The 12,416-nt window shown below is 41.1% G+C and overlaps 1 protein-coding gene across 3 annotated transcripts in view; it reads left to right on the top strand.

Moving 5' to 3' along the window:
* mical2a (microtubule associated monooxygenase, calponin and LIM domain containing 2a) overlaps positions 1 to 12,416 on the top strand; it is a 40,371-nt gene that overhangs the window by 9,245 nt on the left and 18,710 nt on the right. For 2 of the 3 annotated variants that reach the window (XM_071515775.1, XM_071515776.1), the window contains exons 2-5: positions 1,372 to 1,742; positions 7,692 to 7,899; positions 8,578 to 8,694; positions 10,382 to 10,483. In XM_071515775.1, the coding sequence (XP_071371876.1) occupies positions 1,482 to 1,742; positions 7,692 to 7,899; positions 8,578 to 8,694; positions 10,382 to 10,483 (688 nt within the window). In that variant the 5' untranslated portion in view covers positions 1,372 to 1,481. Of the gene's footprint in view, positions 1 to 1,371; positions 1,743 to 7,691; positions 7,900 to 8,577; positions 8,695 to 10,381; positions 10,484 to 11,443; positions 11,565 to 12,416 lie in introns of those variants that run through there. The other variant, XM_071515777.1, reaches the window with a different exon arrangement.

Genomic DNA, 12,416 nt, shown 5'->3' with positions numbered 1-12,416 from the left:
ACAAACAGTTATTTGGCTTGTAATCATAGGGGAACTGCTTTTTCCTGCCTTTTTAAGATGCTATATAGAATTGTTATCACATTAAATAATATAGAACCAACTCAGAAACAAATGGTTCATTTTTATTTCATGACAAAGATTCAGCTGCTATTTGGACAGTATTGTGGACACTCAACAGTTAAAGCTCCAGAGTGGTTTGAGCCTTGGCAGAGATGCATAGGTTCCCTGGAGCCATTTGTGCTTCTATATGGAGGCTTTCACTCCAAAATCCCACCTATCCGTTTTGAGAAAAATGTATCACTTACAACTCTTGACTCCATCCCAAAAATATACAGCTGATCCTATCCTGGAAAATGTTACAAGTTCACAAAGGTCCTGAGATAGCTAACAGCTTCATTAGTATTCCATAGTTTTACTTTCCTATAAATAATTAGACTAAGTGTTCAAGTGGTGGATATCTAATTTTGGAATGAAACTTTGTATAGAACTGTTCTATATAAAGCCATTCATAAACCCTGAAACTGCTGAATAATTTGGCTCTATATTGAACCAGTATGTACTATGTATATAGAACCACAAATGGCTCTTTTTATAAGTTCAAGTGGTTATGCTTCCATAAAGCACCATTTAGCCCAGTAGTAAACTGACAATATCAAATTGGCTCATTTTTTTCTCTCACTGCATTTTCTGCCCAGTATTATCTCATAACCTTGCCTCTGCTTGGAATGTCGTCAATGTGGGTTTGAGTTCACTGCATTTCAAAATGCATGTTTACATTTTGAGATACTGAATGCTAGTCAGGACGGGTAGTGAGAGCCTTCTTGATAATTCACTAACGAAATTACAACCGGCATAACTTTTGATTTATTTTATTTATTTTTATCCATCAGCAAATAAAATTCTGGGTAACACTTTCTGTGTATTGGAAAGATATTTTACAATTACAAACAATTTTATAAGTACACAGTGTAGGTACTTATCCCAAATACATAATGTACTTACAAACATTTTAATGAAGCCATTTGAATGGTGTGTGTAAGTATGTATTTGGGAGATTTTCATCAAGTACCTACACAGTAATACTACTTTCCCATAGGTTAATACACAGGTTAATACACTAGAATAAGGATGTTGTTACCAAATACAGCAATGCTGTCAACTTAACTGCTTGTATCAAATTAGGTCAAGGTAAATGATCTAGTGTTCTATTCCATAAACCAATTCCATGAATCGAAGTAATGCAATGAACCAGGGCTGATTTTTTTCTAGGCTAATAATAGAAAATGGAAAAAACATCAGTTGCGTAAAGCCATCTGTGAAGGATTCTTTGCCATGAGATGACATCAGACTCTCTGTTTCTTGCCTCCTCAGACCGGGCATGACGGTGCGGGCCGAGCTGAGGGTGTAGCCACAGCTGGAGGAGAGCAGCGAACCAAACAGCAGCCTCAGCAAACCAAAGCATCTCCTGCAAACTGGGAAAGATGGGCGAGATAGAGGAGGAGAGGGATAATGTAGGGAAGCAGTTTGAGAACTTTGTCCAGGCCTCGACCTGTAAGGGGACGCTGCAGGCCTTCAACATCCTGTGCAGACAGCTGGACCTGGACCCTCAGGACAACAACTCCTTTTACACTAGTCTGAGGACTAAGGTCACCTCCTGGAAGGCCAAAGCGCTGTGGAGTAAGCTGGACAAGAGGATGTCCCATAAAGAATACATGAAAGGCCAAGCCTGTGTGGGCACCAAGGTAAGATCAATAATAGTTATTTTATGTATTTTATCTATTAGCTTATTTGATAGGCACAGTGCAAATTAACTTCAACTGGTTGAGGCAACTTTTGTTCTGCATATAGAGGTTATAGCTATTGCTAGTTTCCAACTCCTGTCCCTAGTTAGGCTTTTCTTAAAAAGACATGAAAAAGAAAAAATACAAGAAAAGTGAGATGAGGAATTCATAGAGGATAGAGAGAAGATATCACCAACTAGCATTTGTAAATTGAAGCAAGGGTCCATAAAACCCCAATTTGTGTTTTTATTCCTGCACATATACATAGATATAACCATACCAAATAGTATTCCATAAGGATTTTCTCATATTTCATTATGATTGAAGTTTCTGATCATGACTTTACTTGGTGGCAGAAGCTTTTGTGGCTGGACCTTGTGTGGCTTAGTCTTATCCTTTGTCCTTTAGTTTTCTAAATGTTTCAGACAGTCAGCACTTTGTCCCTCCTTAGGACAGGTCTGCTACAGTATATTGCAGAGTGCTGTGGCTAATGCAGTGTCACAGCCGTCACTTTAACCTCTGCCTGTCAAGACACATCCCATCAGCTACAGTACACACTCACTCTTTCTCTGCAGCTGCACCCTACAGACAGTACAGGAAATTAAAGAGTTATACAACGCTTTGCACTGATTCTGCATCCCCAAACAGGTGCTACATCACAAACCTATACAGAGCAGTCAGTCCACCAGAGTGTTTTTACTTTTTCATTTAAAAAACAACATATTGCATGAAATACAGACACTGAAACAAACTCCATGTGGAGAGCATTTATCTGTAAGTTAATATTATGTATGGTATGTTCAGTATGTAGGAACTTAACTATGTAATCTCACACACCCACCAGTGTGTGTGAATATACTGTATGTCCACCCATGCAAACACTAACAAAACGCACCACAAAAACATACTGCACACCAAACACAAGCCACAGACACCTACATATATTCCAAATAAAGAAAAAATGCAGAGAAACAACCATAAAGCAATTAAAACGTTTCAACGACTACATAAATACATAGAAAACCAACATCTAGCCCTATGGCCAAATATTGCGATGTATACACAAAACAGACAATTACATACAGAGAGAAAATTACAGATCGGGACATATTCCTAAAACACATGTAACAAGAGAGCTATTCTTAACTTGGTTTATGAAGATATACCTACAAGAGGGAGAGAGAATTGGGGGATGTATGGGTTATGGTTTGTGTCAGTGTGTCTTTATATGTTTGTGTGTGTGTGTGTGTGGGGGGGGGGTGGGGGGGGGGGGTGGCTTGGGGGTCAGTTGGCGAAGGTGAGGGGGCAAAGCAGGAATAATTGGGGGGGATGACAACTTCTCAGACATGCGTTCCTCCCAGATTGAAGGAGTGTTTTTATTGCACAGAGGAACAGACAGCGTCACTCAGCAAGTGTGATTATTTGGCGCAGGTTACACTGAGGGTGAGCTCTTTATGGGCTCCTCCAAAGAGGTTGGAGCCAGGCCCAGATTGTTATTAAAATGTGTTTTAAATGCTCCAGTGTGAGCGCTTAGTTTTTACAAGTTTTGTCTGATTCAAGCCACACCAAAGTGGTAATTAAGCTTTTTGAAGAAACTGCGATTGTCCTAACCTGTGCCAAAAGTTTTAGGTCAAATTTTGTCATTCTGACAAGCCGCAGGAAAGTGTTGCAGAATATAAAGTAGTGCTGTGTTTGAAAGTAGTAAACCAGATGTACAAACAGTGGATTGTGTGTATTATTAAAACACGCATAGTTACTGTAAGTTTATGAGGTGTTTTGTGAAAAGATTGCCTTTTTCTTTTGTAGGCCTGAGATTTAATCAATTGTTAGTTTCCACACACGTACAGTATAAGGGCAGTATGAAGCCTGTTCTCATTAATTACAGGACAGACAGTTATTAATTTTTAAAACCAGAGGGTGACGGCTCATGTTTTTATTTGAGCTCCACTGTTTAACGGTGAAAGATGTGATGTCACTCGACACCCAGCCTCCAAATTCCTGCTGCAGCAGCAATCTTTATAGGATGTGATGTCATCCTGTTTTATGGCCTGATACAGCTGGCTGCAATGACACTGACACACACCTATGGTTTGTTTGTTCTCTATACACTTTTTGCAAGTACCAACATGGAAGCCAATTACTCTTTTTTTTCATAATTCATATAGTGATATGATACATCGATTCACTGCTGAAACACGTTATTGAAACTTTGAGAAACATTTGCCTCCGAGATGACGGTTGCTGATGGTTGTCGTCTTTTTTATATATACTAGGTACATTTTCCTCTGCTCTGATGCTGTCTCTCTGTAAGTGGAATGGGGATGTAAAAAGTGAGAGTGAGAGATAGAGAAAGAGAAGAGAAGGGAAGTGAAGAGAGAGTTTTCCTGGGCGGCGGCGGCACTGGACAAAGCCAGATTGTAGGGAAACTATTTGAACTTGCTCTGACAACTGCACTGGGGCCAGTTTACACCAGCAGAACAAAGACATTGTTTTTCATGAAGGGACAGACTTACATACAAACACACATATGTGTCTGTGTCTGTGTATTTGTTGCACAATATGCAATTACAACTCATAACTTATCTCATTTAGCACTTTTGAGGTGAGTTCACATTCATCAGATCCATGCTATCATAAATGCTAAATATAACTTCCTCTTATATTGATAGCTGAGCAATGAATTAGTCTGATTTATGAATTAGTTTGGAAATATCTCATTTAGCATATATAGAAACAACATAAAACAAAACAAAACAAAAAAACAATTAATTTTACTTAAGCACTGTAAAGCCCTCCTAACTTGGATTGGCAATAACATTTAAGTTGATGTTTTCCATTTCTATTTCCCCAAGCCCTAGTATATCCTACAGTGTGTCATCAGCATTTCTATGGTCTACATCCTTTCTGGACAGCTGTGAGATCTTGACAGATGGAGCTGTATCCTTCACTAGATGATTAGGTGCCGTGGAAAAATCTCCCATCCAGTCTAACAGTTTCCATGATACATAGTTCTGTGCCGCACAGAACGACACGGTCGAAACGTCAGGATTGGGTGAGACTTAGTGCAACGTGGCTCTGCTTGGTCTACTTTGTAAGCAGACTGGAGTATTATTCCATTTCTGTTGTTCTAATCCCCATGAAGTCCCAGATGCCAGTCTGTGAGGGTTGCCAATTGCCCATTGTCAGCTGATGTTGTGGTTTCCCTGGTGGTCTGCCACACTTAGCTGAGAACCTTAAATCTGACATTTTTATCGTCATGGTGGCTTGAAACTAGTTAGACCAAACTATTGATGCAAAACAACAACAACAACAGCAATAACACAACTTGTTTATGAGTTTCTGAATTGGATATCAGGTTTTCAGGATATCAGCCAATTGTCAGGATGATATCTGCTTTTTTGGGGGGTTCCAGGATGCTTATCAGTGTTTAATGTTAATCTGTATGCTCCTTTGTCGAGACGTCGCTGCACTGGTCACACTATCTGAGCTCATCCTCAGTCTGTGCTAGACACAATGAGAGTGTGACTGACAGATAGGGTTCATTAATAAAGCTGAGGTGAAATGTGACCGGGGGGGAGGTGGAGCTGGGATGATGGGAAGGTCACAGGTGGGAAGCGGACAGGAAGTGAGTGTGTCCTGACTCAGCAGATCTGGAGCCGGCCCTCAGGAAAAGCCTCATATCTGTAATAATAGAGCAGAGCGTGGAAACCGGCTAAAACAAACAGCTCATCTCTTGTAGCCCCCGGTAGACAGATCAAAACACAACGTTTACATGAGGTTTGATGCAATCTGTGCATTGTGAGAGTACCTCTGAATAAATACTGGTAATACTGTAAGGCTGACACACACATTAATGACACTTAAATTATTAAATTTTTGGCTACTACAGCCCATTTCTGCTGGCTGCATGACAAACGATTCCCTCTTCTTGTGGGAAAGAGCCACTTTAATCACCCTTCATTGTGGAAAAAAACTAAATCCTGGGCCAGTGAGCAGGCCTGTCCAGGCAGAGCCGCCGCCACCTGCGTTTGCCTCACACCTGAGAATACCTCATCCTCATAACCTCAGGCTACACATGATAAAATGTTGTGTTCCTCATCAGCCACATCCTCCTGTCCTGTGAAACCACACTGGGGCCCAACCACACGCACAGAGGGGAGAATATAGAATGACTAAAGCCCAATCATCTTGTGATTGGTGGGAGCAGCAGGCCATTTAGGGAATGATCTGGGATTTTGGTCAGCTGGCACTGGGTGCTCTGTAAACAGCACCCAGGGAGACTTGCCGCTTTTAGCTGACTCACAGCCTTAATAGAGAAGCAAGAGAGAGAGCATGAAAGAAGCGCACATAGATCAGCCACATTCAGTTTTGCATAAAGCTACACAAACATGACAAGGTCCCAGCGGCCAGGACAGCCGCTGAAACACGACATCACAATATTGATGTGAGTGGCACCTCCCTCCAGGTGGACAGGCGCACAGGGTGACAAGAAGTGAGTCCTCCTGTTCCTGTTTGGCAGCCCTCTTTGCATACTGGGCGGATTTTGAGGTCACACAAAGGTGGTAGCTCTTTGTGCCGTTGGATGAAATGATGGAGTTAAGGCTTAGATATGAAGGAGTTGAAAGAAAACCTTAAGCGCTTATTGGTGAGGTCATCAAGACAGGAGACTGCCCACCTTGTTGAGCACAGCAGGGGCGACTGTTTGATTCAGGGGGTGATTTTTGTTCTGGATGAAATGCCAAAAGAATGAAGACACAGCCATGGAAACACACACAAACAATCCTCTGTTATTTCTCTCTATATATTTAGAGAGATAGGGGATGGAGATTGCCAGAGAGGGAGAGTGCAAATTCTCCCTTTCATCTCCCTTTCGAGAGGATGATGTCATGTTTGAATCACACATTCTCAGACAGATGCCGCAACCTCAAAGAACTGACTTCATGCATATTTGAGTGAGGCTGATGCATGAATAATACCTTTGAGATGAAAAGACTATAATAATGGTTTAAGGTTACAGAAGAAGGTGTTGGCAAACAAACCTCTGGGGAAGAATGCAGCTTCACCATAAATGTCCTGCTTCACGAACACCCATAAACTATTTTCCCCCCATCTTTCATCTCTTTTGCTAACAATCCTTACATATCTCCAGGGTGGCCAAGTGGGTAAAGGAGCCAAGACTGGAATGATCTTCACGAGAACCAATGTCCATCCTTTCTGAAGTTGTTTTTCTGTTTTTCCCATGTCATTACTCATGTTCTTGTCACTATTTTCTCGGCACCTATTGCACGCTCAGCCGTCCCGGTGGGTGATCCCTCTTTGACTTGGCCCGCCCAAGGTGTCTTCCTTTGTTTTTTTTTGCTAACAAGGTTTTTCTTGGAAGTTTTTCCTTGTATGCATTGAAGGTCTAAGGCTGTTAGGCTATGTAGAATAGGTAGCTTATGTCTTGCTACAATCTGCTTTTCTGTATCTTGTGCTTTTCCTGATGTTTGTTTCTGTTCTTAGGCTCATTCTCTGTCAAGTCCATTGATACATGCATGTGATAAAGGGCTATATAGATAAACATAGATAAACTTGAAACTTAAAGTCTCCTTGAATGAGACACTCACTCCTCTAAATGCTGCAAGGATACAGCAAAGAGCTGCTCCCTCTGATGATCTATGTGTATGTGTTGGCATATCTCACAGAGATAAAGGACGCGCTATGATCCCAGCTCATGATTATGATATAATGTTTCCTGGCATGCTAATAAACAAGTGGGATGTAAACCAGCCCAGTTTCATTTCACACTCTTCTGCAAAACCCTGTCTCCATCACCTATGATTCATACGACAAAGATGCGACCAGTAAGTGTCTCATTTCTCCGGCACTCGTGTTGATAATGGGATCTGTTTGTCATTCTCTCTCCTGCAGTGCCTCATCATCGGAGGAGGCCCCTGTGGCCTGCGGACGGCCATTGAGCTGGCCTTGATGGGGGCCAAAGTGGTGGTGATCGAGAAGAGAGACTCTTTCTCCAGGAACAACGTGCTGCACCTGTGGCCCTACACCATCCACGACCTTCGGGGCCTCGGGGCCAAGAAGTTTTATGGCAAATTCTGTGCTGGGGCCATTGACCACATCAGTGAGTAACTCTCAGTCATTCTGATGACAGTGCAAAACTATTTTAGCTAGGCTAATGTTTACAGTTTGCAGCAACAAGGGGTGCTGCATATGTCCATCTTTCCTTTTCACTGATCGGTGATCATAATGCTGCAATTTCACTTAGTTTCTCTTGTTTTTTTACATTAAAGTCAGTGGGAAATTGGAAATTGGAAAAAGTTACTGAAAGTGTGTAGTTGTTATCCTAACCTACAGTGAAGGGATGGTGATTTATATTTTTCTTTTAAACATCAGAAACTTGACTTGAACACTATAAAACCACCTATCTGTCTGTCTCAAACCCTAAAATTCCATTGAAATTTGTTAAATTGATTTTGGTTTGCAAAAAAAGTCAGGACAAAAGAGCGTGAAATGGAAAAAAGAGCACAAGAAATTTATGAATGAAAATAAAATGAAAATATACTCCTTTGTTTTCACATCTTTTGCGGTACTGATGCTATTTAACCTCTCCAACATAACGTCAAGACACTAAGCTACTGATGGTAAACCTGGCTTCAGCTCTTAGCAAAGATACAAGAGAGTGATGAAGTTTTCAAGAGGATACCAAATTTATATTTGTGCAAATAAAACAGGAACGAAATCTGTCTGGGTTTAACATATGTATACAAAAGCTCATTGTATCTGTATCTGTGTCTGATAGGTATTCAGCAGCTGCAGCTGATTTTGCTGAAGGTTGCCCTGATCGTTGCAGTGGAGTTTCACATCAATGTGGAGTTTGTCAAGCTGCTGGAGCCTCCGGAGGACCAGAAAAATGAAGGTATCCATCCACCCGTTCACCTTAGTTACAAGTCCAAACAATAAGTAAACAATGCTTTACAATGCTGACAGTAGTCTTTCCAGAGCTTTGGGAAACTGACGTCAAAAATTAAACAGTTGGAAACTCCACAACTAGACCAGTAAGTAGGCTGCGGTTGAGAAGTTTGATAATGTTCCTTGAGGAATGCATGTGTAAACTATCTGCAGTTCACATTTATATATGGGAGATATATTTATATATTGGGAGATACAGGGCTGCATCTGTCACAGTTGGACAGCCAAATAGCTTCTCGGAGGATCTAGGTTTCTCCACCAACTCTGCAGCTCGGTGCTCTGCTTCAAGGTCGGTCAGACAGCGAAGGACTTGACTGTCTCATTCTACAGTATTTAATTTCCTTGACAGCCACCAAAAAACAGGAGCAATACGCTGACTTTGATCTAGTTTTTCTTCATATTTAGAATCCAGTGGAAGTCAAATATGTTCCTTGACTCAATGCTTTAAATTCTTCAATCATCTTTATGGTTCATTACCTTCCCCATGTTAAGGTAGTTATATAACTGCTTAGCACATTAATATCAGTGAATAGACATTGCTTCTTTGTTTAAAAGAAAATCTGGTGATTTTATTTTTTTGCTCTCATCTCATGATTCTAGCCTGTGGATCAGTGAATACAGCACATTTTTGAGAATCCTATTTCAAAATTGCATCAACTTCTAGTGATCACAGGATAACATTCAGTTTGAAACTATCTAAGGACTTCAATCATTTTCCGTAGCAGAGGTCTGTTAACAATCGGCACAATACACAACTGCCTCCAGTTGTTAATGTTTTGCAGAATGTAAACTGCGCTGCTGCAGCAATCTGAAGTATCAGACATCCGACTATCTAGCCTACTTGACCCTCTCCTCCCACTCAGGACTTTAAACTCTCCGGAAAAATTCACATGCTGTTGTCAGGTGTTGTCTCTTCAGCTGAAATATCAACACACTGATAACAACAAGAGCCTTTCCTAAATTTAGAACCAGACTTGTCTCCCCTGCTTTGCTGTGACGGACTTAGCTGTGCCCTTGACATCATGGAATGCATTTTCCACATGGTGATGTTGCACAACACTCTGCCAAGCCGTTACTGTGTTGGTCTCACGCTCCTGCTGCCCCCATGCACCCGGTGCCACTGACACGCATAAACCACTGCAAACTGAAAATGACTAGTATTAAATCCAGAAAAACAGCATTTCAGGATTTAATTATATAGTGTTAGTTTGACAATGATCCACTATCACAGTCTGCAGAATAGATCCGGTGGAGTTTGCTGACTTGATGCATCTTTGCACTGCATGAATGTTTATTGAGAGCTGCAGTTCTCCTTGAAATATGATGTGAAAAGCCACATTTTGTGCTAGTGTAACTGAGTTCATAGCAAGCACAGTCTTCCTGAGACACAGTGACCCAAAACAGCAACAGAATCACTCACTTTCCATATACTGACAAGTTTACAAGTAGTATCTAGTTAGTAAGTAGAAAGTAAGTTTCTTCAGCCAGATGACTTGAGTCGGCAAGTGTCGACCCTGCTGAAGTGATCCTGCATGCTGAGAGAGGAAAAAGGGAATTTCCAAAAAATCAAATATCACATTAATATTTTTCTTAATTGCTCTCTCTCTCTCTCTCTCTCTCTCTTTCTCTCTCAGGTCTTGGCTGGAGGGCTGCAATCCGGCCTGGTGATCACCCTGTGGCTAACTTTGAGTTTGACGTGGTGGTCGGGGCGGATGGGCGCAGGAATACTCTGGAAGGTGAGAAGACAAGAGAAAAGGGGGGAAACAGTATAGTCGCCTGTACAGGACATACTGTCAGTGATCTGTTAATCCACAAAGGCTTATCTTTAGATCTATCATTTTCAAATGAATTGTGATGACAACCATCAGCTCTGTTGTATTGATGTGACTCGGACACTGCTGCAGACTGAACAACCATGTTTTATTTCCCCGACTTCGTGTACCAACTCTACGTCATGACGTCATACGCACTCTGACGCTACCCACACAATACATTACAAGCTCCACATCCCACAGCGCCTCTTGTTTTTGATGCGTAATTTAGCAATCTGTTGGCAGTCTATTCTTTGTTTGGATGGCGAAATTTTTTGTGCAAGCTTGTTTTAGATAAAATGCGTCATCCTAACTAATTTCACAAGATATTAATATGACAATACTGCATGTAGCATCTTTAAAATTTCAGCAGCTCAACATGTTTACTAAACAATTTCTCACTCCAAAGTTTTACCCTCGAGTTCATCTGCTTTTGTCATTTTGAAAACCTTAAGGCGTCATGCTGTACAAAGCCATGTTTAAGCTTTGCTAATGGCTTCAGTCAGATAAAAGCCAGGACACCTTCTGGACGCATTTTGAATAATTTGAACTGCATTGTCTCCATTCCGAAGCTAGAAAATGACTCCCGCCTTTTGTAAAGTTATACTCCTATAAAGTCATCGATCTCTCCCAGAGGGAACGGTTACACATGAAACCGCCACAACACTGTACATAAATAGAGCGGAGCTGAGGCCCGCTGCAGTCATGCTGAGGTCGTTCAGCAGCTGATACATGCATGTTGGACTCTCTCCATCTCTCTGTCTCACTGTTTCTCTCTCTCTCTCTCTCTCTCTCTCTCTCTCTCTCTCTCTCTCTCTCTCTCTCTTTTTTTTTTTTCTGTCCCTCTCTTTGAAATGTTGTCATCTCTCCACCAATTCACATCAGATGCTTATTCCTAAAAAGGGCATTTTTGAGTAGCATGAGAAGTTTAGCTCATTCAACAATTATGAAGAAGCCTGAGGGAAATGATTTCCCCCTCCAGTCAGTCTGCTTTTGAGCTAATATTGTGCACTGCCTAATGCAGAGTTAAATATACCCACCCAGATCTATACTTAGCTAATTGTTGCTGCATTTGGAAAAGAGCAATGAAGTGGCGGAGAGGAGAAAAGGCCCCCGTGAATTTAACAGTGACAGTAATGGAGGAGTCCTGGCGCACATTCAGATGCTTCCCTCTGCCCCTAGAAAGTGTCGTCGCAGTCTCATACATTATTTTGCAGTATGCAAGACTGAAAACGTTTATCTATTCATTTTTCATTGCCTTTCTGCAGTCACAGTTTTAGAATAAGTGACAACATACTTTATACTTTTCAGCGAGGCACGTCAGTGGACCCCTTCCCTGTCTTTAAAGCAGTTGTGATGATCAATCTGTGGCCTTTCTGTGATTGGTCAGCAAGTGCCAGTGTCTGTAGGGTGACAGTTAAACTATTTAGATTACAGTCCTTACATCATCATGAAATTTATAAAAAATTACATCACAATATTCTCTGTCACCAAAGGGTAAGCCAAAGAAGTTAAAGCCATTTAAAGTTGTTAAATTTTTCACTTAAATTGATGAAGTCTGCCAGTAAAATGTGGAATCCTGACTTCAGTCTACTTTGATGTCTGCATAGACTTATGATTGGCCTTGGATGAGACACAGAAAGTTAACATTGAGAGAATCATTTTTGGCGTGTCCCCATTTCCAGTTTATAAACGGTTGAAATACTGTAGATTGCTGTTGTCAAAAGAAATATTTTCCCAGTTCGTTGTAGCATCAGATTCCTTGAATCAGGGTTAGGGTTGAATATATGAATGAAGTTTAATTGATATATATTTCGGAAGATATTTTTTGAAACCTTGAAATATCAAACTATGAAGT

This window comes from Centroberyx affinis, unplaced genomic scaffold (genome assembly GCF_046629955.1).
Source record: "Centroberyx affinis isolate AG114_WGS23_722 - 3 ecotype Tasmania unplaced genomic scaffold, CSIRO-AGI_Caff_v1 ptg000369l_1, whole genome shotgun sequence".
Lineage (NCBI taxonomy): Eukaryota > Metazoa > Chordata > Actinopteri > Beryciformes > Berycidae > Centroberyx > Centroberyx affinis.
Note: the sequence above shows the minus strand (reverse complement) of the source record. Positions and strands in the feature narration are given on the sequence as shown.